Source organism: Leptonychotes weddellii, chromosome 2 (assembly GCF_054177405.1).
Source record: "Leptonychotes weddellii isolate Sample4059 chromosome 2, ASM5417740v2, whole genome shotgun sequence".
NCBI lineage: Eukaryota > Metazoa > Chordata > Mammalia > Carnivora > Phocidae > Leptonychotes > Leptonychotes weddellii.
Window position 1 is genome coordinate 146,574,422 of NC_138370.1, and position 23,699 is coordinate 146,598,120.

A 23,699-nucleotide genomic window follows, 5' to 3' on the forward strand; every position below is an offset into this window, starting at 1 on the left:
TATCAAGTGTTTAAGTTACTGAATGATGATAAGCCATTGAAGCCATCAAGTAACAGAGGGATGAAGTTATTTTCTGGAAGTTTCCTCTCCATTTACATCAACCCACGGAAGTAGTAACAGGAAGGAAAAATATGTTTGGAGGGCTGGTGACTTGGTCTCCTACAACATGAGTGCAAAACAGAAATAAGTACCCAATAGAGTCAGTTTAGAAATTAATCCGAGGATAGAGCAGGGATGTCTCTCAGGGACGCATTGAGATACTCAGGTCTCAGGAGGGTGTTTTTCTTTAATTTTATGTCAAACTATGTCTCTTAGTTTTGAACTTTTTATATAGCTCATTAACAAGTACTTACATTTTCATAAGAGTTTTACTTCTACAGATATTAATCCTAAATCACCGTTAGAGATCTTGCTGAGAAGGCCCAAATGCCTCACCTGAGCCTGACTTTCTGACCCCGTGGGGAAGGCGCTAATGCTCTTTGCAAGCCTGAACATATAGGCCAGCTTCTCACTTCCACCACCACAAACTACTGGAAGTGTCCAGAATTCCATTGACTACTAACAGTATTTAAAATTTTATTTTTAGGGCGCCTGGGTGGCTCAGTTGGTTAAGCGACTGCCTTCGGCTCAGGTCATGATCCTGGAGTCCCAGAATTGAGTCCCACATCAGGCTCCCTGCTTGGTGGGGAGTCTGCTTCTCCTTCTGACCCTCCCCCCCCCCTTGTGCTCTCTCTCTCTCTCTCTCTCATTCTCTTTCTCTCTCAAATAAATAAAAATCTTTAAAAATTTTTTTAAATTTTTTTATTTTTAATTATACATAGCTAATAACAGATTACAGTGCTATGCCCTCTTCTTGGTGTTTTATACTACCTGCCCTTTGAGGCAGGTGGTCTTTATCAGGCCCAGTTTACAGATGAAGGAGCTGAGACACAGATGTCAAGTCACTTGCCTTGTTCCTTAACCAAAACACCTAATAAATGGTGGAGCCTTGAGCACGAATAGTCTGACTCCAGGGCAAGTCCAGTTAACCCTTGTGCCACCCTCTGTAAAACCCAGGGCCGTTCATTAAACCTAGTTCCCTTACTTCAGAATCAATAGCAGGGTCAGCGATGATAATGGGTGTGTACATCCTGGAGGGTATTAACAAGCTTTTATATCCTGATCTGGAGGGTTGTAAGTAAGTCAAGTTACAGAGTAAGTGTTTAGATTTCTAAATATCCAGTTATATTACTTTTAGAAGTTATCTTGAAAATTCGGAAAGTAGGGACTTTAAGTTTTACAGATGATGTATAATTAAAGCAAGCTTGAAAATCCAAGTTACTGCAGACATATATTCATCGTTCACAAGTGAATCCACACAAGCCTCGTGGATGGACGTGTGCAGGGAAGGAGAGCGGCAGTGGGATGCTGCTCATGGGCCCTCCTGACCGGTCACGGCCGTCATGGGCAGGCACCCGGCTCATTCACCTGTGTCTTTGCTTGGTGGACATACACGGCAAGCTGTGAATAATCGACCAGTCCCACAGTCTCATTCACAGTGTAATACCTGGTCTTTATAAACCTCCTTTTAACCATTTGAACTAACACATTTATGAGATAAAATAACATTTTCCATTCTGTTTTAGTTTGTGGTGATAACCGTGTGTTTGAAAGCTGGATTGGAGACCTCATATTGGACATGGGTAAGAGCATCTCTAACCACAACTGAGGCATGTCACATTTACTTATGTGTTATCACGAACATCGCTGTTCTTCATTCTAACTTTTGTATCCCTGTACCCTCGTTCCACCGGTTGTTAATCATGAGGGGTCTTGGGTGGAGGGGGAAGAACTGGGAATTCTAGTTTGTCTAGTTTGGAAACAGTGAGTAAAAAAAAAAAACTCACCTAAGTTTATTGACCACAGGATTTTCAGATCCTTTAATATATTATTGTGAATATCCCAGGAAGGAGAGAGGCTTCCAAACCTGACTAAGAATCTTTTCTTGGTAGAGTGTGTTACAAGACGCATTCTGCCAAAAACCCATTGGAAAATGATATGAAAACTGGAGATATGAGCAAAAGATTTGTCCTCGGACATTTGTAAATATCCAGTCTGGATAAAACAAGTTCCATTTTAGAATGTTAGTTTTGAAGTAGAGAGACCCAAGAAACAAAAGGAAATGAAAGTTTGATGTGCAGGGGAAAGATGGGCCCAAGAAACCTGGATTGGACGGTCACCGACACACATATTCTCACAGGGGTCTCGCCTCTCCCGGAGAGAGCGTACAGAGCAGAAATAAAGGATGTTAAAGATGGTAGCGGAGAAAGAAAGAGGAGAGTCAGGGGAGAGAGGCCCCCAAAGGAGGTAGAGAGGGAACAGTTATAAATGCCAGTACCACAAACATCCTAGCGGTTGGGGAAGACATTAGCATCAGCGCTGATGAAAGATCCAGTTAAAACACACATACGTCATTATTTAGAAATTCCTATAGAGAATATTTTATGGATGAAGTAAAAAATTAATATGGGCACTTACAAAAGCTTCATTAGTGTGTATTTGTGTACTCAGTCTCCCTAAAAGTCTGTGACTCACATTCCCTTCCTTCACAGTTCAGCCACATAGCGATTTGGGGCAGCATCGTGCTCTGGGTGGTGTTTTTTGGCATCTACTCATCTCTGTGGCCCGCCGTTCCGATGGCCCCTGATATGTCAGGAGAGGTAATGTGTCCTAATAACTCATGACCCAACAAATCTGAAAAATTGGTATTCATTAATGAGCCTTAATCATTCGGCTTGGATTTATATTAAAACAGTATTTGACCATTTAAAAGCTATTTTTTAAATTCCTCAGTTGCAAGTGATAAATCTTGAGAGAGAATATTTTACACTTGGACATTTTACTTAAATCTGACTTATCCTTTCAAAAGCATAGCAAAAACCATAAAATATGGTCGTCAGGGGCTTGAATCATGTTAAGAATCTCCATATATAAGGTGCCATTTTAAAATTAGACTGTAAATCAACAAATACATTTTGGAGAAGAGATTCGGGGAAATGGCGAGCTTCTGTCTTTGGGACAGTCTATCATTTCTTCTGTTATCTCTTATTCTAAAGAAAAGTCTACTGTCCCTGGATCAAATGCACTTTTTAAGCATCGTCTTAAATGATACCGGTTTGGTTTTCATTTTGAACGAGTTAGGGCATCTGACGTTTTGGCCTTATCACAGTCCATTTTCAATCCTGTCTTTCAGTTTCTTGTTACACTGGTAGGAATTGACTTATTAGGTGTTCATGGGGGAGTGTCACAAGATCTCCTTTCCTTCAGAAGAGATTCCAGCAGTAGGAGGGTTTATGATTTCAATTGCAGGAAATTTGACATAAAATGTATAAAAGAAAATGTGGAAAACATTTCAGGATTTCCTGTGACCTCACAGTAACTTGCAAATCAAGGAAATGTGAGCTGCGTTACAGTACACTGTTGTCCTGCAGCCCCAGGAAAGCCTTCCAGTGGTTTCCATGGATTTGTTGCAACCCTAAGTACTGCCTGAGTACCTTTCACTTTTGACAGTCTGGTTTATAGATCATTTTCATGAAATTTTATCTGACAGCATCCTGCTTTTTATAAATTAGCAGAATGCAGACACATTTTCAAAAAGTTTTGTGGTTAAATTTATTAGAGAGAGGCATTATATACTATTACAGCGAAACCAGACATATCAAGGAGCAAGGACTTCCTTCCACCAAAAGTGAAGGGCGCTTTTGAAACATGTACTGTGAACTCGAGAAGATTTACAGCATGTATTTTGAGGAAAACAGAGAGAAAGCTATGAATGCACCTCCTCCTTACCTTGGTTTGAGCCCTTTTTCCCTGAAGAAATAAAATCGAAGACCCTATGTGTCTGAAGATGCCACTTGGAAAATCAATTCTATTCTTTGTGCCTATTTGATGTGCTCTGTCTGATTGGACCTGCTTTTCCCTGAGGTTAATTTCAATTTAATATCATTTTCACTAGACCTCATTTTATCTCATTTCTTAATGTTTTAGCTTCAAAACGCGGGACACAAAAGATGTTGAGATTCAGATAGCTTAAGCAACTATAGCCAACAGCTTTGATGACAAGAACAGAGTTTTTGACCACCTACTTCTAGAACAAGTGTGAAGTTTGATTGGCTTCTTGCCAACCAAATATAATTCTACCCTTGCCTGTAGAATTCCTGGTATTACCCAAATGCAAAACCTAATATCATCTCTTGGGACTTGCGGTGGTGCTGTGTTTAATTCAAAGTGAAATGAATGTCAGTACTCCATCACGTTTCTCTTCACTTCATATACAGTGGGAAGTGCTAACGGGTTCTTTTTCTTGTTATTTTATTACTACTGATTCTTTGAATATAATGTTTAAGTAGCTGGGGCTCCATTGAAAATATGAAGAATGGATTATTTTACCTGTAGCCTTGACTAGCTTGTCCAAAGTGTAAGTCTGTTGAATTTGTTCAAAGAAAATACTTTAAATTTATATAGTACTTAGTGCTTACAAAGCATTTCGATATATGTGTATGTGTGCAAATGAGCCTCACAACAACTCCCAAGAAAGGGTTTAACAAGTATGCCACTCAGATTTTCAGAGATAGATAGTCTACATTTACTGTTTCCTGGGCCTAGGGTAATAGATCCCAGGAAATATTTGTAGCAATACTCAATTTTTGAACATTTTTATTATGTGTAGAGTGTCACTAGTTCTATAATCCAGTTAATCGCAGAAAGAAGTAGCTACCCTTAGGTTTACATTTTTCTAAGCTTGAAATTCTGTATTTCAATCAAGAGTATAGCCAGATACAGGGGCACTTGGGCAGCTCAGTGTGGGTTGAGCGGCTGACTCTTGGTTTCAGCTCAGGTCATCATCTCAGGGTCCTGGGCTCGAGCCCCATGCCAGGCTCCACACTCAGCACAAGTCTGCTTGTCCCTCTCCCTCGGCCCCTCTCCCTGCTTGTGCGCTCTCTCTCAAATAAGTAAATCTTTTTTTAAAAAAAGAGTATAGCCAGATACATACATACATGCATATATACAAACATGCAAATATATGAAAATTTCATTTCATGTACCAATATTTATGTCTGTGTGTGTGTATAAAATGGGCCAGCCATCTTGAATAAAATTTACTTACTCATCTGTTAACTTTCATAGCAAAATGCTATTATATATTACATATATTACTGAGCGTTACATATAGTAATATATTACTATAAATAATATCAGTGTCAGTAGAAATATTAGCCTTCCTCAACTTGACATGTTTTATGTAATCCACATAATGAAACATGGCCCAGGGCAGCCCCCAGGATTTAAGGCTACTCCACAGGATTTGTGCTGTGGTGTGTAGTAACTTTCTCTCACAAGCACTGCTGAGTCTCAGTGTCTGATCCCAACTCTGTACCCTAGGACTCCGGTTCCTTCCTGTATTAATGTGGCAGCAACTCCTCCTAAAACAAAACAATTAATTAAATACGGATGTATGTTTTGGTTGCCTAAAAGCTTAATAAGGGCCTACAGGATAGAACAGAATTATTAGAGATGGAGTAAGACTGAAAACAGCAACCCTGCTCCCCCATCCTGGTTCAGGTGGTATTTTGGAGGGCGATACACTGTGGCATCAACAAGACAGAGAAGTTCTTCAAAAAGGCAACCAAGATCTGGGAGAAATAATACCACCATTAATACCTAATGTGTATTAAACACCGTATCTCGGGAACTTCTCTAAGTACTTTATATGCAGTCGTTCATTCAATTCACCAACTATTTGTTGACATTCTTCAATGTGTCAGGCACTGTTCTAGACACTGTGGATTCATTAGTGAATAAAATAGACAAAAGCTCGTGTACTTCTCAGCCTACTTTTCTAGTGGAAGAAGACAAAATAATTAAGTGAAATATATAGACAGATAGAAGTATATAAAGAAAATTACAGCAGGCAAGGGGACCGAGAGCCAAGCTTTCAAGTCATGCTCCCCACACAGCCTTGTGGCTTTTGCTTCTGGTCAGATCAAGAGCCATTGGAGGGACTTGAGAGGGAGGTGTTAGGATCTGACTTAGGTTTTCGGGGCAGGACCATGGCTGTCGTGGTATAAACATACATTTAAGAGGTTATCCCAGTAACCCAAACAAGAGATCATGGTGGCATGGGCCAGGCGGACAGCACTGGTGGAAGTGGGCAGATTTTGAATCCCCCTTAAAGGCTGAGCAGATAGGATTTGCCTGCAACCTGGATGGGAGGAGGGAGAGGAAAAGAATACAAGGCAGACCCCATCGCGTTGTCCGTGAACTCCGTCAGGATGTGCTTGTCCTCAATTCACTGGATCCTCACAGCTAACTTGTTATTATAACCAGTTTACAGATGAGAAAACAGACACAGAGAAGACGCAGAGGTCGAATTCGGCTCAAATAGAGCATCTTTCTGACATCTAGAGAGCCAATAGGTCATGATGTCTAGTGGCAGAACAGGATGCTGGGCTCATTTAACCACCCGTTTCTGTGCCGGGTGGCCACTGGTAACCCTTCGGCAGAATCTATCATCTGCACCTCCAAGGCTGCCTTCCAGCTCCTAAGATGCAAATCTCTGTGCGCTTCTCTTCACTGTTCCCTCCCGAGGAACATCTGAAATGTCGCAAGGGCACAGACTATTTTGCTCTAGTTAACGGGATCTCAGGGTGCCAACTGTACACAAATTAGGCAACTTACAGGTGCAGGCCTCATGCTTCTATATTCAGCTGGACGCATATTCACACATAGGTCAGGATTTTCTCGTCCTTTCCAATTTACATTCTTCGTTCATCTTTGTAGCCCCATCTGAAGACAGAGCGATTTCTCTCAACATGTTCAAAGAAAATCCTTGCAACATTGAGAGGGGACGGTAAGGGAACCAACATTTATTGTGCACACACCATGTCCTCCAGGCACTGTGTGTGATTTCCAGCGTTCCTTGTTTTATTTAAATCCATATGATAAACCTTTGTGGTAGGCAAAGTGAGAGCAAGTGGCACGGAGAATTCATCCCAGGTCTTCTTTTCAAATCCATTGGTTTCCTCTAACATCCTAAGGATCTAAATATCTTCTCTTTGGGGCCCTTGCTATTCTTTACCCCCAGGTGGGAAATTGTTTTTTTTTTCTTTCCTTCCTGCAGTCCATCAATGTCCCTGATTTAGCTGCTATTCCCCGGATACCCACAGCCCTGATCAGTTTCCCTAAGTGAGCCAGGTACAGACACGTTCCCATCTCTTTTCAGAAGCACCCAGCTTTTTAATTCCCCCTTTTCAATACCTGCCTAACTCCCTAACATATTTATAGAAATTCCATCTCACTCCATATCTTGGCCGCTTGTCTCTTCTTAACAGCAATATTAGGGTAAATAATACCCAGCTCATTAAAAAACTACTTATGAAAATGAAAACCCAATCATCCCATTATCATTGGAGAATGCCCAGTTTCCACTCGGATAATAATAGGGCCTCATTTTCTGAAGGCCAGTCACCGGTATAGCACGTTCCTCGCCTTCGCTGCGAGCATTCACTACAACACGGTGAATTGTACATTTCACAGGCACAGAGTGCTTACACACTGTTCTCAAGGTCACACAGCTTGTGAGTGAGCTGAGACTGGATCCCAGAGTCTGTGCCCTCAACCTCCTTATACACTGTCCTCTGTGCCTTCTACATTTCTTCTCTTCCTTTTCTCATCCCTCTCCACAGAGGCGTTTCCTCCCAGCCTCGTCGGCCTTAAAGATGTGAGATGCATTTTTCGTGTCAGTGGCACCCATCAAAGTACTTGCATCCAGTTGGTACACTAAGCAGCCTGTTGTCTCTACGAATTATTTCTATCGTCAGCAATCCTCAGGAGCTATACTCATTTCCCACTGATCGAGGGTTCTTCTCACACCATCGTTTCTTTACCCCTTACTTCAGCACATTCTGAGTGCACGAAGTTCCAAAAATCTGTTCCCCAAATATCTCAGAGTTAAATGCAGTCTTCAGTGACTCCAGCTACAGCCAGATTGGGTGGCTCTCAGTTGGTGGGCAGGGTGTTGCCATTTGGGAACATTCCTTCCTTATAGCTTTGCACTTTGTTTCCATTACAGTAATTCTGCATCTCTGTCCAGAATAATGATTCCATGATAATGATTAACAAGTATCCCAGTAACAGGAATTATTGACATATTTAACTGTTACGAGGGAATGCTGACATGGGGGGAGGGGTGGGCAGTGGATTATACAAAGGTGTAGAACATGCAACAATAAGAAATTACTGAAGAGAGGAAAAAGAAAAAGAAAGCAGTGCGACAGGCTTGGCTGCGACTTTAAATATGTCGCTGTCTTCCTCTCATAAATATGGTTGTGATTTAAGAGAAGGACTTTTTTTTTTTTTTTCAGACCTGACTTGTGTTTTTTCACACCAGTACAACAATTTATGGGGTAAGGTAGACCCTGGGGAGAAGTGCTATGTTATATAAACATTTGCTAGCCTGCTTTTCTGACTTGTCTAGATGATGTTACTGGGTTTGGTTTGGTTTTTTTTTTAATTTCCAGAAGAAAATATTTTAACCAGTATGATTAGTACACCAGATTAAAAACTAAAAAGCAAGCTACATACATCAAGGATCATTCCACATCACGATTAATACCAGAAGCTTAGTATCGGCAAAACTTTTAAATTTATCATGGCTTTGCAGACATGCCCTGCAAAGTGCTCCGAAGCACCATCTGGTTCTGCTCTCCCTGGCCTAAGGGATCTATAAAACTACCGAAGGAAATTGAAGTTAAGGAACAAGCATGTGTTTTACAGAATTTCAGATCTCTTGACTGAGGTTTGTAAAGTCTCTCTGAAAAACAATAAAAATCTTTGTTGAACTCTTTGGTGTCACCCCTATAGGAAAGGCATTAATAAACTACATTAGTGATATGATTTTCCTAAATTGTGCCATTGCCCACCTGACCAACACAATAAATTACGTATGAGGAGTTTCCTGGTTAAAATAGTCTTTATTCATCTATCAACTTTTAATCACCTAGATAGCTTGTAGTAATTTATTGGTCACAAGACCAGCCCTGGCCGACGGGGTGGGGCAGTGTTATGATACAACGGAGGTTCATCCAAGATGACTGTGCTTAGCCAAGTAGCCTAGAAGGAACAGCGACCCTGAAGTCTGTCAGATGTTCTTCAACGAGCCAACAGTTGGGAGTCCATCCAGCAAAACACGCTGTTGGTTGACAGGCCTCATGCCCCTGACCGTAAATGAGACAGGCCAGACTTTCACGGTGCTGAAGACCGGTGGCTGCATAGCCACTTCCAGGCCCATTCTGTAAAGAGAAGCCTGTAGAAACACTAAGAAACAGGGGCACCTGGTGGCTTAGTCTGTTAAGCATCTGCCTTTGGCTCAGGTCATGGTCCCAGGGTCCTGGGATCGAGCCCCATGTCGGGCTCCCTGCTCAGCAGGGAGCCTGCTTCTCCCTCTGCCTGCTGCTCCCCCTGCTTGTGCTCTCCCTCTCTCTCTCTCAAATAAATAAAATCTTAAAAAAAAAACAAAAAACACTAAGAAACAGAGAGAGATGTGGATATGACAACTGTAATGGCAAATCAGGACATTTTAAAGTTGTAGCTGTCTTTAGAGTCGGTGTGAGAGCTGGCTTTCTGTAAACACAGCAGCTTTAACGACAGCGCAGAGCAAACATATACTGAGTGTCTAACATATGCCACGCTCAGTGTTGGGCGGTAGAGGATGCAGAGATGAATGGAATCAGTCCTTGCCCTTAAGGGTCTCATTGCTAAAGATGGGATGCTGATGTCATAAACATAAGAGGTGATAGGGCGGACCCGAAGTGCCAGGGCCGCGAGCAAACCATAGGAAATTGAACAGAGCCTGCTGTCAGTATGGGAGAGCTTTGCCTGTTCTCTAGAGTCAATTCATTCTTGCATTCATCCATTCCATAAATATGTGCTGAGTGCTTATTGGGTGCCAGACGCCGTGTCTAGATAATGGGTTAATGAGGCCAGATCCCCATTAGCATGTGGGTTGAGGGGACCAGGGAATGGGAGGGAGAAACAATCACTAAATCAGTTAACAGATGACTAAAGGTTGAATGACTAAAGGTAATTTCACAACGTGACAGGAAGAAAACAGGGTGCTATGATATGTGGCAGAACGACAATGGCTGCCCCGGGAAGATCTTTTTGAAGAAGGAATGATTAAGATGAAACTCCAAATGATGGGTGTGTGCAGAAGAGCATTTCAGGACTGAAAGACCAGCAGGTGCCTGTGCTCCGAGGCAGGAATGCTGGAGCAGAGAGGGCGGAAAAGAGGACTGTGAGGACTCCGTGAGTTGGGCAGAGGGCAGATCACCCCCGCAAGCTTGGCATTCTCACTCACAAGACCGGCACAGCTTGTTTCTGAGTTACATGCCAGGGATTCCATCAGAAAGGCCCGTAAAAGAAACCACAGATGTCACTGTGTGATCTGCTTCCACAAAGCTCGTAATTGAACACAATTCTTGCGTTCTGTGTTAGAGTAAAATAAAGATACCGTCAGTGAGTGGTCAAAAGCTACTTTGTTCCATGTTATCACTTAGGCTTCCTAGCACATATCATTTCCAAGTTATTTTTTGGCATATTTTTTGATGCTTAAAAAAAAAGTGATTGCGGGTTAAATGATAGTAATTTGTTTCTCTCTCATGTAAAAGAAGTTGGTGATGGCAGACGGTCCAAGGCTGGTGTGGCAGCTTGCACAGTCCTTAAGAACCAGGTTTCTGCTATTTGCTGCACTGCCAACCTCATAATCCAAAGTGGCTGCTTCTGCTCTAGCCATTTTACCAACATTCCAGCCAACAAGAAAGGGAATAAGAAAGGTTAACCCTTTCTCTTTGACGCTCTCTCCTAGACATTGCCCACCACATTTCCACTTAGATCTCATTGGCCAAGAACTAGTAACATGGCCACACATAGCTGCAACAAGAGAGCCAGGGGAATATAGTCTGAGCTAGAAGACAAAGTGTCCAGCCAAGAATCAAGTGTTTGTATCTAAGAAGGGGTGGGGGGTATATATAGGGGAACAACTGGAAGTTTTTGCCATGAAAGTAATTTTTCAACATAAGCCATTTAACAGCCTTTATAGGTCTTTCTTATAGCTAAGTGATTTTTTGAGTTTTTTAAAAATAATTTCCTAAAAGAGATGGTAATTATGTGACAGGATAGAGGTGTTAACTGATGCTCTGGTGGTACTCATTTTACAATTTATAAATGTATCAAATCAACACATTGTACACCTTAAACTTACATAATGTTATGTGTCAATTATATCTCAATAAAGCTGGAAAATAAATTTAAAATTTTTTAAAGTAACTTTCTACAATCTGAGATATAGGTCAGTATGCTTCACTGATTGAATTACTAGTAATCAAACAACTGATGCTTTCTGAGATGGTTTATGAAATAAAGAGCAATCACAAAATTCTAAAAAACTGCAGGAATGATAGAAGAAGTGAACAGGTTGAGCACTGAATTGATGTACCCTATCTTACACAACTCATCCGGGAACATCATAACATTCTTAAATTATATTTCTTGTAATAAAAAGAATATTTGGTTACTAATTCTGCCCTAATTTTTCCACTTTTAAGTTTTTTAAATAGCACATAAGGAAGATTAAAATAAAACAAATTCTGTTCTTAATTATTTTCACTATTCTGGGAACTAGATCCCTAGAAAATAAAATTTCAGAGCCACACATATCCTGGTGCTCTGGGTTGCTTTTTAGAAAGATGATTTTTCATGTTCGGTTCTCAGTATATATTGCTATATAGAGAAATTTTACTTTCTTTTAAAAAAAAAAAAAAGTTAGCTTATCACTTCAGGTCCCAACTCACTAACTCATTGTCCCTTTCCTCTGAACATCTTTCTTAATCATTTCTTTTCTCATTCCTCACTTTGCCAGAGGGTGGAGATGCAGAGGCTGTTCCTTGCATCATACAGCTAGATTGACTACCGTTCTGAGTCCCTCAGAGTGATTGTGCCCGCTTCAGCCCCTCACCACCATCCAGAAATGTCCATGGGGGGCAAAAAGCACATAAAGGCTATGAGCTGGTATCTAATTTGCATATTTTTTCTATGGTTTGGAACAATTTGCATATTTTCTAAGATTTTTGTTTGTTTATTTGGAATAGGCCAAGCCAAGGTTTTTCTTTGTCTCTGAGTAATCAGGAGCTTCTGGGAATAATTGCAAACGTAACTGGAGTTTATTCGAAACACCCCTCTTCTGAGTTATTTTCTGGGTGTTCTGCCCTGTCTGTTTTTATGGAGAAACTAATAAATCATCCTGTAGAGGAGCCCAAGCAGCTCAGTACAACTGAGATTTACAGTGTGCCTGTATGTCAAGACCTGTCCTGGGTGTCAGTGGATCATAAGGTGAAAAAGGAGTCTTCCTGAGGAGGTTGAGTCTTATGGATAAAACAACAGATCAACAGATAATTATAATGGAGGATGCTAATTATTGTCACCAGGATGCACAGGGGCTAGCAGAGGAGGGGGCCCTCAACCCCCAGGCTATAGTTTGGATAGTTTCTTGGTACTGCTGTTCCCCAAGCTATCCCAGAAGGCAACTGGGAGAAGGACTTTCCAAGTAGAAAACAGCCCAAGCAAAGAAGGAGTCCCTCAGAGTGATTGTGCCCGCTTCAGCCCCTCACCACCATCCAGAAATGTCCATGGGGGGCATTAAGTTAAGCCAAGACTAGGTCACAGCTGGCTTTTCATTATGAAATATATAGTATTCTAGAAAGTACCTGAGACCATAGAATAAAGATTTGGGTCAGAGGACATGATAAATCAGTGCTAATAATAAACTAGTAAGGGATGAAAAACATTTTAGGTTTTGACATGACTATAATATGATATAGTTGAAAATTTGCAAGAATTTTTTTCAGCTAAAATAAGACATCGAAGACCTTTCTCAGTGATAAACACCAGAATGTAGAACTTGGCATATGTGTTCCTCTGTCTTTGGGTTTTATCAGAGAGAAGTTTTGAGTTTGACCCCCCAAGATGTGTAGCCCCTGAAGGATTTCAGTGGAAGTTCATGTCTTCAAGCCAAAGTTTCTGTGAGCTTGGGATTTGTCTCTGGTTGAAGTACAGCACCACTTAGTGCTGGCCTGGTGATACTTAGGTACCTCCAAATTCAGCCCCATACCCAGGTACCACAATTAATTGAGACAGAAAGACTCGAGCCTCTGAGAAAGGCTCACACAACTTAGAGACCTTGGCAATGTCACACCCTGGTATTCCCAGGCCTTGGACACCAAGACACTTTCAGAAACGTTTGCAAGTTGAAATTCAAGTAGCACTGTATTGTCTGAAAGCAACGTTGATTTTGATGAGCCAATATGAAGTTCTCGTACTTCGGTGGTTGTGTTGCCAGGAAAAGGCACGGTTTTGATATACCAGATACTATTCTGTTTATATAAAATTTATACTTTGCCATAAAAATATAGGCGTTAAAGTTGTGGGTTTCAGCTTTCAAGGTACCAAAAGGTATCCTTGTACCTCAGGTGCAGGGCATCAGCTCTCCCAGCCACCTGAGAGTAGGGACTGACAAAGGGAACTCACATGAGTAACAGGTTCGATGACATGGGAGTGCAAGTGGAGCAGAGTGACACAGAGTCTGCCTTTTCCAGCTGACAGGGCAGAGACAAAGCACTGAGGCACGGGAGGGACAAAAGAGCCACAGTGTGGTTGGAAAGACCCAGAAAATTTGTATGAAAAGAAACTACCTGAAAACCTGAAGTTGAGCACTGATTTTTTTTTTTTATGAAAATTATTTCATGAAGACGATGCTTCCAGGGGACCACAGAAAGATTAACTGAGACAGAGGAGGAGGCAAGAGGCATTAAGTGAGCTCATAACTTGGCAAATGGCTTTAAAAAAAGAAGTAGGAGGTCATGAGATGTGAGGATCCCCGCATAGGCAGGGTTGCTCTACCAAGATATTTCAAAGGCGCCATGGCCAGGAAGAACAATTACACTCTTGGGTCTGACACCCTACTGACCAAGTCCTAAGAAGCACATAATGGGATATATAAGCTGTATATAATAAGTGTTTGGATTTTTTTCCCCAAAACTTGTTAACTCCCTTGGAAAAGCCCTAAATCTTCAAAAATAAGCCCTCCTACACAAAGAAAATGAAAGGCCCCATTCACAGCAACAACAAGAGAGACTTTAGCCAGTTACGTATAGGGTTAGTGAGAAGAAAGCTAGAAAATTCGACAAATGAGAGAAATATAAGAAAACAAGTTGAATAAATAAACATACCATGTTCCTGAACGGGAGGATCACTATTGAGTTGTCCATTCTTCCCAATTAGAGAATCATCTGGGGAAAAAGAAAAAGAAAATACATCTCCTCTGCATGATTGTAACTGAGCCTAGGAAAATAATCCTAAATGTGGAAAGAGAGGTTAGGGTCTGACTGAAAATAGTGGCTTTATTATAACTATCTTGAATGTTTCCTGTATCAGTGAAAATTGATGATATTTCTGCTTTTTAAGGTAAAATTCATAATTTTGATTTATGTGAGTAGCTTAGAGTCATTAAATACACTTTGGAAAATAGAGGAAAAAGGAGAGAAACAGCACTACCCCACTATCCAAAGGTAATCACTGTTAACATATTAGTCCAGTCTTTTTTTACCCTTAATTGTACACTTAACTTGGGTTAAATAATTTATTCTTTCAGCAGTTGTGTGTCAAACGACTGTGCTAGTTGCTGGGGATACAGCAGTGAACAAAAGAGAAAACCCCGGCCCTTATATTCTGGAGGGAAGGAACAGGCGAAAGAGAGGGACACAAATCTAAGTCTGTTCTGTGGCATGCTAGATGGTAGTAAGTGCCATGGAGAACTGTAGCGTAGGAAAGAGCATAGAAAGAACTAACATGGGAGTGGGGCGCTACTTTAAGTGGGGTGGTCGTGGAAGGCATCCCTGGAAACGTGACCTTGAGCAGAGATCAGAAGACATGGTGGGAACTTAGGCCAGGGTGGAAGGGCTATGAAGTGGGTAGAGTCTGGATCTGGGGGGAGGAGGATTTTGTTCTTAGAATCCTTTTAATTTTTTAAACATGTTTTATTTGATAGGATGTATGTAATTTACTATTTACCCGCTTAAACACTTTTAAGTGTACAGTTCAGTGGTATTACGTGCATTCACAGTGTTGTGCAACCATCACTGCCATCCATCTCCAGAACTTTCCCATCATCCCAAACTGAAATCCATATGTATTAAACAGTTACTCCCCATTCCCTTCTCCCCCCAGCCCCTCGCAGCCACTGTCCTACTTTCTGTCTCTGAATTTGCCTCTTCTAGGTACCACATATACATGGAATCATAGAATATTTGTCCTTTTGTGTCTGGTTTATTTCATTTAGCAGGGTTCATCTGTTATAGCATGTGTCCAAATTTCTTTTTTTTTTTTAGGCTGATATCCCATTGTATGTGGTTTATCCATTTATCTATTTCATGTATCCATTTATCTATTTATCCACATTTCACTTATCCATTTATCTATTGATATTTCCACCTTTTAGTTGTTGTGAATAATGCTGCTCTGAACATTGATGTGGATTTTGTTTTTAAGTAGAGCAGATTGGATTTGCCGAAGACTGGATGTGCAGTTTGGGAGAAAAAGGGGAAGCAAGGATGACTTGTAAGCTTTCTGGCCAGAGCAGCTAGAAGGATAAAGTTTGTGCTTGTTGAGATGGATAATATATTCTTTTTATTTGACATTGCAAAGTATTCATATAGCTAATAAAAGTCTTCATTAATGTTGGTGGGAGACCTTCCTTCTCTTCCTGCCCATTCTATATCCTTTCCCAACTCCCCCCAAAATTATGTCATTTCCAGTTATAGTACTTTCCTGATTCACTGAAATATTTCTGTTGGTTCAGATGGGGGAAGGGTAGTTTAACATACCTTGCTTTTAATCCATGTTGCTCAGCTTTGTTTGTTTGTTTGTTTGTTTTAAGATTTAATTTTAAGTAATCTCTGCACCCAACATGGGGCTCGAACCCCCAACCCCAAGATCAAGGGTCATATGCTCTACTGACTGAGCCAGCCAAGTGCCCCTGTTGCTCCGCTTTTTTAACAGAAAAGACAACCTGTGTTGAAAAAGAATGGTTAAGGAGCTGCATCAACCTTTTCTCCCACCTCTCCAGATCACATAAACACCTAGTTATACCTGTTCCCAGGATAACTCCATGCCAGAACATAAGAAAACCAAGCCAAGTGTCATCGCCACATCTCAGGAGCAGAGTCCCAAGGCTCTGGTGTTTTCGACTTTCAATCTCTCCAAACACTGGGTTGTAAGAACTTTCTTAGTAAACAGTAATTTACTGAGCACCTGCTTGGTGGTTAAGAACTTCGGTTGTGAGAACTCATCACGATATACTTCTTCCTCTTATAGAGATTATGGTCTAACTGGAAGACAAAGGAGCAACTAGGAAATGGGTGCTAGGTGCCACCAAAATGGAAGCCCAAAGTAGGGTCAGCTCACCCAAGTCTAAGGAAGGAGGTGCCATCTGATGTGAAAATTAAACAAACAGGGTCAGAGATGGAATGGCCCAAGGATGAGAGTGAGCATGGGCACCTTCCAAGAACTGAAACACACATGTGTAGCTAGAGATGGGGGCTGGCTTAAGAGATGGCACGTGGGAAGCCAGCAGAAGTCAGGTAGACGAGGACTTGGAAGTCCTATTAAGGATTTTGTACTCTATCCTCAGGGTGGTAGGAAGTCATGGAATGGGTTTAATCCAAGAACTGCTGAAATCTAATTTGCACTTTGGATGTATCCCTCTGGCTGCAGTGTGGAGACAGGGCTAGAAGCAGAGCAACACAGGAGTCCGTAAGTCTAGCTTGCAGGCTGTTAGGACGATGGGTACGTTTCTGGACTGGGATCATGGCCGCAGGGTTGGCAAAAAGCAGATAGGTCCGAAGATACTAAGCACAACAGAACCTGGGGGAATAAAGAGACCAAAATAGAGCCCACTTTTGTGTCTTACACAGTTGGTGATGAAGCCAATCCCTAGATAGTTGGCACAACGGTAGAGCAGGTTTGGGGGGAAAACAGCGTGTGTCCAATTTGAGATGTATTAAGTTCAAAGTACCTGTGCGACGTTCGAGTTCAGAGCTGGACAGTCTGTTTGAAGTACAGGCAAGAGATGTAAGCCACAGGGAGAGATTGTGACTGATCCCCACATAGACAATAGAAACCACCAGTCTTCCCAGGGAGTGTGTTTACACAATAACAGAAGCCTCCTGACAGAATACTAGGATATTTTCCCTTTCCCTTTATTTAGGGCTCTTTTAGACAGTCCGTTTTCTAATAATTACAGTCTGTGAACAGCGTCTTGAACAGCTTGGATAATATGCTCTCATATGGCTGTACGTCTCCATATCCCGCCGCATGGTGTCCTGTTCGTTTTCACTGATGTTTTCCTATTTAAAAGAACCCACATTGAATATTTGCATTCCCCAGAATTAGTTCCAGGGGATGTGTTAGTAAGCGGAATGTGGCAAAAGTGTTCCATGTGGATAAATACATTTAGAAACCTTGATTTAAAAAACTGTTTGGGGTGCTTGGCTGGCTCAGTCCGAAGGGCTTGTGACTCTTGATCTCAGGGTCATGAGTTCCAGCCCCGTGTTGGGTGTAGAGATTACTTATATAAAACAATTCATAAATAAATAAGGACCTGTCCAGTAGGGTACTTTACAGTGATTTCTCCAAGCCTCAGATATGCTACTTTGCAGTGTGACTCGTTGAGAGGGTGCTGCTGGTATCTCTACCTTCACTAAGCCTTGGGCCGTAACATGCTTTCTGGGGGTTGGACTCTCAGGACTAGTAACCACAGAACAGTTTCATGGGATACTAACCTATATGCAAAAGCTGTCCCAAATTTCAACACATAGTTCCAGAAACTGAATTATCAAATTAACAGGAATTTTTTTATGTCCTTGCTGCACATTGCCAAATACCTTTCCCAAAGGCGAGTACATTGCCAGTGGGAATATAAATGATTACAAAGAGCTGTTTCTCCCACACCGACTGTGATAGTGAATTGTTTAAATCTGATCTAATTTGTAGGGTTTCTATGATGCCACAGAGGTGTAGCACTTTTCCGGGTTATTGATTACTTACTGCTGCTTTTGTGAATACCCTCTCTGGTCTTTTGCCTATTTACTGGGACCTTTGCTATTCTTATGAAGATAAATGGTCTATCTTTATAATCAGGTATTAATGCAGAATTTCATATATTTGCAACAGTCATTTATTCCCCCAGTTTCTTGTTTATCATTTGCTTTTTAGTTATGTTCTTTTAGAACATGTAGAACTTAGACATTTTTATCAATCTGTACTTTAAAGCATTTCTTCTTACAGTTTTTGTTTTGTTTTTTTTGTTTTTTGTTTTTACTGTTCTTAAGCTTGGAAAGTCCTTTTATAAACCTTTATCTAGACACTTAATAATCACTCCTTGTTTTTTTGTTAATTATGGACATGAACTCTTCACCTCCCTAGAATTTATATTAATTTATCTTGCTGTCCGCCCTCCCCTCCGCAAAACAACTAAACAAGATTTACAGCACTGTTTTCTGAATAATTTTCCCTTCCTAAATTATTATGCCCTGACAGTCTAATAATTTTTATGAAAAAGATAATTTGTCTCCAGTTCCTAAATTAACAAATCGAGATGAATGGCAGCTTATTAGTGGCCGGTTATCTTGGTCAGTTTCAGTCTTAAGATGAGCATATATTGTGACATTAATGTGATGAAAACCATGACATTTACAAACTGACTTACAGCGACAAAAATTTTCTTCCTTGAAGCTCATAGGAGAGATCACTGGAAAGAACGAAAGACCTAGGTATTTTAAGAAATTTGAAAATTAAATGAAGAAGGGAACGGTTGTTAATCGGTGTCAATAATAAAAGCAGCCACTCTGCAAACACCGTGGGGTTTAAAAATTCTTAGAGCCCACTTTCCAGCTGAGGGAGCAGAGACGCGGAGTTCCTTCCCCGGAGGAGTCTGAGAGCTAGGAAGGGAGGGCAGCGCCAGGACTACTGAGGGCTGTTGATCGTCAGTCCTGCTCCAATCAGGGCCCAAGGAGATAGTCCGAGGACGCCCCAAAGGGCCTTCCCTTTGAGACGGCCTCTGTACTTTATCCAAGAATAAGAGTCCTAGTGCACCAGTCAGACATTTATTGTTCAGAAGGCGGGGTGAGAGGGAAGAACCACATCGCTGAAGTTGTGTAGACAGGTAGCACTTTTAAAGTCTCTCTCCTACAAGACTGAATTGGGGGCCCCTGATGGGGAAGAAGTGTTTCTCTCTGGTGTGCCAACTAGGTGCTAAGGGACACCTCCTGTGGGTCAGAAGGGAAGCCCCTCTTATCCAGTCCAGCCCCCGGCCTGGCTAAGAGGCACCGACGCCGGTGCTTCTCTCCAGTGGTCCTTCTCGCAAGTTCACACTGAAGTTCGTGAACCATCCCTCATTCCTGCGCAGCCCGCGTTTTGCGGCCGCCGGAGTCACTGCGGAAGCCGGCGGGCTCGGCCGGCGAGCCAGCGCGGCTGTGCGGAGGGAGACAAGCGGTGGTTTGTTTCCCGCGCAGGCCTGTGCCCCCCACTTCCCCGGCTCTGGCACGACTTCGTCTGAGCCTTTCTCAGGTCCCCCGGGGGCCACTTTTGTGGCAGATTCCATTTGGTTTCACAGGGCCTCGAGGAGGGGCCGTGGGCGGGGGGGCCGCTTGGCACGGCCCACCAGTCTCCCACGTTCGGAGCAATTTACAAACTGCTCTCGGAGGGAGCCCGCGCCCAGCCCCGAGCAGCCTGCGCCTGTTACCCGCCCCCTCATTGTCTGCGGGGATCGGGCGCCTTTGCCCAGCCGACCTGCCTGCGAGTGGCGAGCTGTGAAAAGTTAGAGACAAAAATGGTCTCTCCAGACGGATGGGGAGCTTTCTTGTACAGAAAGGAAGGAAATACCTCTGTGGGATTTTATTTTTTTCTCCCCCTTCTTCATCCAAAAAATACAAAGAGACTCTGTCTTTAATGCGAATGTCGGCTTTGAATCTTTTAGGTTTGGATTAACTCTGCAAAAGAAAAAAAAAAATCTGACAGGCTTTCAGATATGACGCAGAAAAAGTTTTTTCCCCTCAATTCATGTTGTTCATTTCTAAAGCCAAAGGCTGGTGGACTGAATAGTGGGCGCCCCTTGTTCCCCATTCATAGTTAACATCACAATGGTCAGAATTAGCAGCCCGGAGTCTCCACCGCCACGTTTGCCTTTTCCACCAGCGACATTTAATACAAGGTGGTAAAGGCAAGCATAAATCTTGCTGCTTTTGCCCCTAAATTAAAATAGATTAAAATCAAGCCAAGCAAATGAGGCATTTTCAGTTGCAGGCTCTAGAATCCTATCTACCTTTGCCCCCCAGAAGGAAAAAGAAATGTGGTTAGGTTTTTTTGTGTGGCTGTGGGGTTTTTTGTGTGTGTTTTTTGCAGTTGTTACCTCACTAAAAAGCTTCCTTCAATCTAAACAAAACCCACGGATTTGATAGACATTTCCTATTACATAGTAATTGTTGGTTTTCACTATTGAGGATGTCAGCAAACATGTTGAAGATCATGTTTTGCTTATAAAATAAAGTGACTTTTATGTGAATATTTTTTGTCCTGTTGGTGTCTAGAATATAGGTGCTATTTCACTGAATCCACGTGGCCACATTTATTTTCTGAAATTCTTTTATAATAGCATGTTTTTATTTTAAACATGCTCAGAGCTATTTAATCCTATATAGGGGGAAAAAAAGACCATAGCATCCTTGAACTGACAGTCTATATCATGAGCCCATGTTAATGCCAAAAAAAAAAAAAAAACTAAACAGCAGCAGTTCCTGGTCTTCGGTTGAGAGTTAAAATGAATAGGTAATCTCAAACTTAATTTAAAATTAGTAATCTTTATATTAGGTAAGGATTGACTGGTTAGGACCGTTAATGTGTAATTGTGCATTGGCTCGTAAGAATTAAACTCTAGGTCATTTTTAATTCCTGAACCACACCTGGTTTAAAAAAAAAAATCCTTGTGATTTTGAGCGGAGTGTAAATGTGCTTGCGTTAGTTGGATACTTTTTAATGGAGTTATACCAATATATTTATGCACTTAAACAGGTGCTGCAAATTTACTGTGATAAACAAATAGCCTCAAAGTGAAACAAAATATTTCTTTTGGTTTTATTGTATGACATATTCCTTTTACACTCTGTGTATCTAATTACATACAGAGGGATTTTTATTCTAATTGCAAACAGCTAATAGATTTATTAATTTTTTAACCATAGAATCATTTTCTTTGCAACCCAAAAGGTTCTGATATAGTGAGTTAATACAAAGGAATGATTAAAATTATTTTTAATACACTGTTATTTGGGTTTTACACACTAGATATTTGGTTTGACTTTCACAGTAACAGGACATACCGATACGAGTTATGAAAATCTTTGAACAAAAATTAAGATTATGCTGCCTAATATCATAGATATCTTAATTTGATTATACTGTATCATGGTTTATGTGGATAATTTTTAATATAATGTAATATTTTACAAAAGTTAATTTTTATTTGCCAAGAATAGTAAATTTAGTTTCTAACTAGGATTTATTTTACATGTTATAAGAGAATGTAAGCCAGAGTATATTTGAAATTTGCTCCAAAAGATTGATTTTGATATTCTAAGTTATAAAAGAAGGTCAAACTTTATTACTCCACGTATTGACCACAGTAATAAAAATCTCACATAAAAGTATGAAAAGATTTGGTACGTGATAAAAACCTTGCTATATTAGCTGCTTAAGGGGGGGGAATAGATGTGGTAAAGAGATGTTTTAACACATTTGGCTTTTAATTCCAAATTGTGCACAAGTTTGGATTTAAAGTTACTGTATATCCTCTTGCAGAGTGAGATTTTTTTTAATTATTTTACTTAAAATCATATAAAAACTAAACATGAATGATGTATGTCTTCGTTGTTAAAGCAATGTTGTTTCTGATCATTTACTCAGGCTGCCATGTTGTTTAGTTCTGGCGTCTTCTGGATGGGCCTGTTATTTATCCCTGTGGCATCTTTGCTTCTTGATGTGGTGTACAAGGTGTAAGTATAGTACTCGGTTATTTACATAAAAATATAGATTTATAACAGGGGCGCCTGGGTGGCTCAGTCGTTAAGCGTCTGCCTTCGGCTCAGGTCATGATCCCAGGGTCCTGGGATCGAGCCCCGCATCGGGCTCCCTGCTCGGCGGGAGGCCTGCTTCTCCCTCTCCCACCTCCCCTGCTTATGTTCCCTCTCTCGCTGTGTCTCTCTCTGTCAAATAAATAAATAAAATCTTTAAAAAAAAAAAATATATAGATTTATACTAATCCTCAGATTTCTCCAGTTATAACATCAGGTCAAGACGTACAGTTTGCAAAGTGGGAATTATCAATATTAATTTTGCATATGTAGATAAAGAAATGAGTGATTGAGGAATTAGGAAATTAGTTTAAAGAGAGAATGAGAAGTAAAGCAAGTAGTTTCAATTAATATTAGTACATTTTTAGAAATCAGCTTGAAAAATCCATTCAAGGTAGAAGAAAATAATGTTATCTCAAAACACATATATATTTTATTAATGAACAATAGTTATGAGGGAAAAAAGGTTTTTGCCTGCCTGTTTTAAAGCCTATATGCAAGGGGTGCCTGGGTGGCTCAGTCGTTAAGCGTCTGCCTTCAGCTCAGTTCATGATCCCAGGGTCCTGGGATCGAGCCCCACATCGGGCTCCCTGCTCTGCGGGAAGCCTGCTTCTCCCTCTCCCACTCCCCCTGCTTGTGTTCCCTCTCTCGCTGTGTCTCTCTGTCAAATAAATAAATAAAATCTTTAAAAAAAAAAAAAAAGCCTATATGCAATATAGAATGAAGGAAACTAAAACTTTACTAATTTTTCTCAAGGATTGTCAGTTTTAAAATGTTACCTCTTCCCACAAAAAAAGATATCATTAAAGTTAATTATATGATGCTTATTTAATAACTATGAGAGTTTTACTATTATAAAACTAAACCATTCCTTTTAAGACTTGTTTCTGTAAATACGTAATGCTCAAAATTACTGTAATTTCATAGATTCTATTGAAAAAGATCGCTTATACTCTGGTTACTATTGTACCTAGCAGCACGATAATAAACCAGTTTTGTAGAGTGTTACATCTTCACACGAAGATTTACATGCAAATCCTTTTTTTTCCTCCCCCCCAGTATCAAGAGGACCGCTTTTAAAACATTAGTAGATGAAGTTCAGGAGCTGGAGGCAAAATCTCAAGACCCAGGTGCAGTTGTGCTTGGAAAAAGGTAAGATACACACGGAACATGTTCTCTCCCAAGTGAACTTTATGTTTTACTAGGGTTAGAAATAAGTGGTAAAACTTATATTTATCATGTTATGGAGCTAGCAGTGTCGATGGCCTATTTTATTTATTTTTTTTTAATTTTTATTTTTTTATTATGTTAATCCCCATACATTACATCATTAGTTTTTGATGCAGTGTTCCACGATTCATTGTTTGTGCATAACACCCAGTGCTCCATGCAGAACGTGCCCTCCTCAATACCCACCACCAGGCC

General features: G+C 40.8%; 1 protein-coding gene across 1 annotated transcript in view; it reads left to right on the plus strand.

Annotated features, from left to right (window-relative positions):
- Positions 1–23,699, plus strand: part of ATP8A1 (ATPase phospholipid transporting 8A1) — a 185,698-nt gene that overhangs the window by 150,369 nt on the left and 11,630 nt on the right. Inside the window, exons 33-36 of the mRNA XM_081813165.1 lie at positions 1,626–1,682; positions 2,592–2,699; positions 22,108–22,196; positions 23,334–23,426. Of these exons, the coding sequence (XP_081669291.1) occupies positions 1,626–1,682; positions 2,592–2,699; positions 22,108–22,196; positions 23,334–23,426 (347 nt within the window). The remainder of the gene's footprint in view (positions 1–1,625; positions 1,683–2,591; positions 2,700–22,107; positions 22,197–23,333; positions 23,427–23,699) is intronic.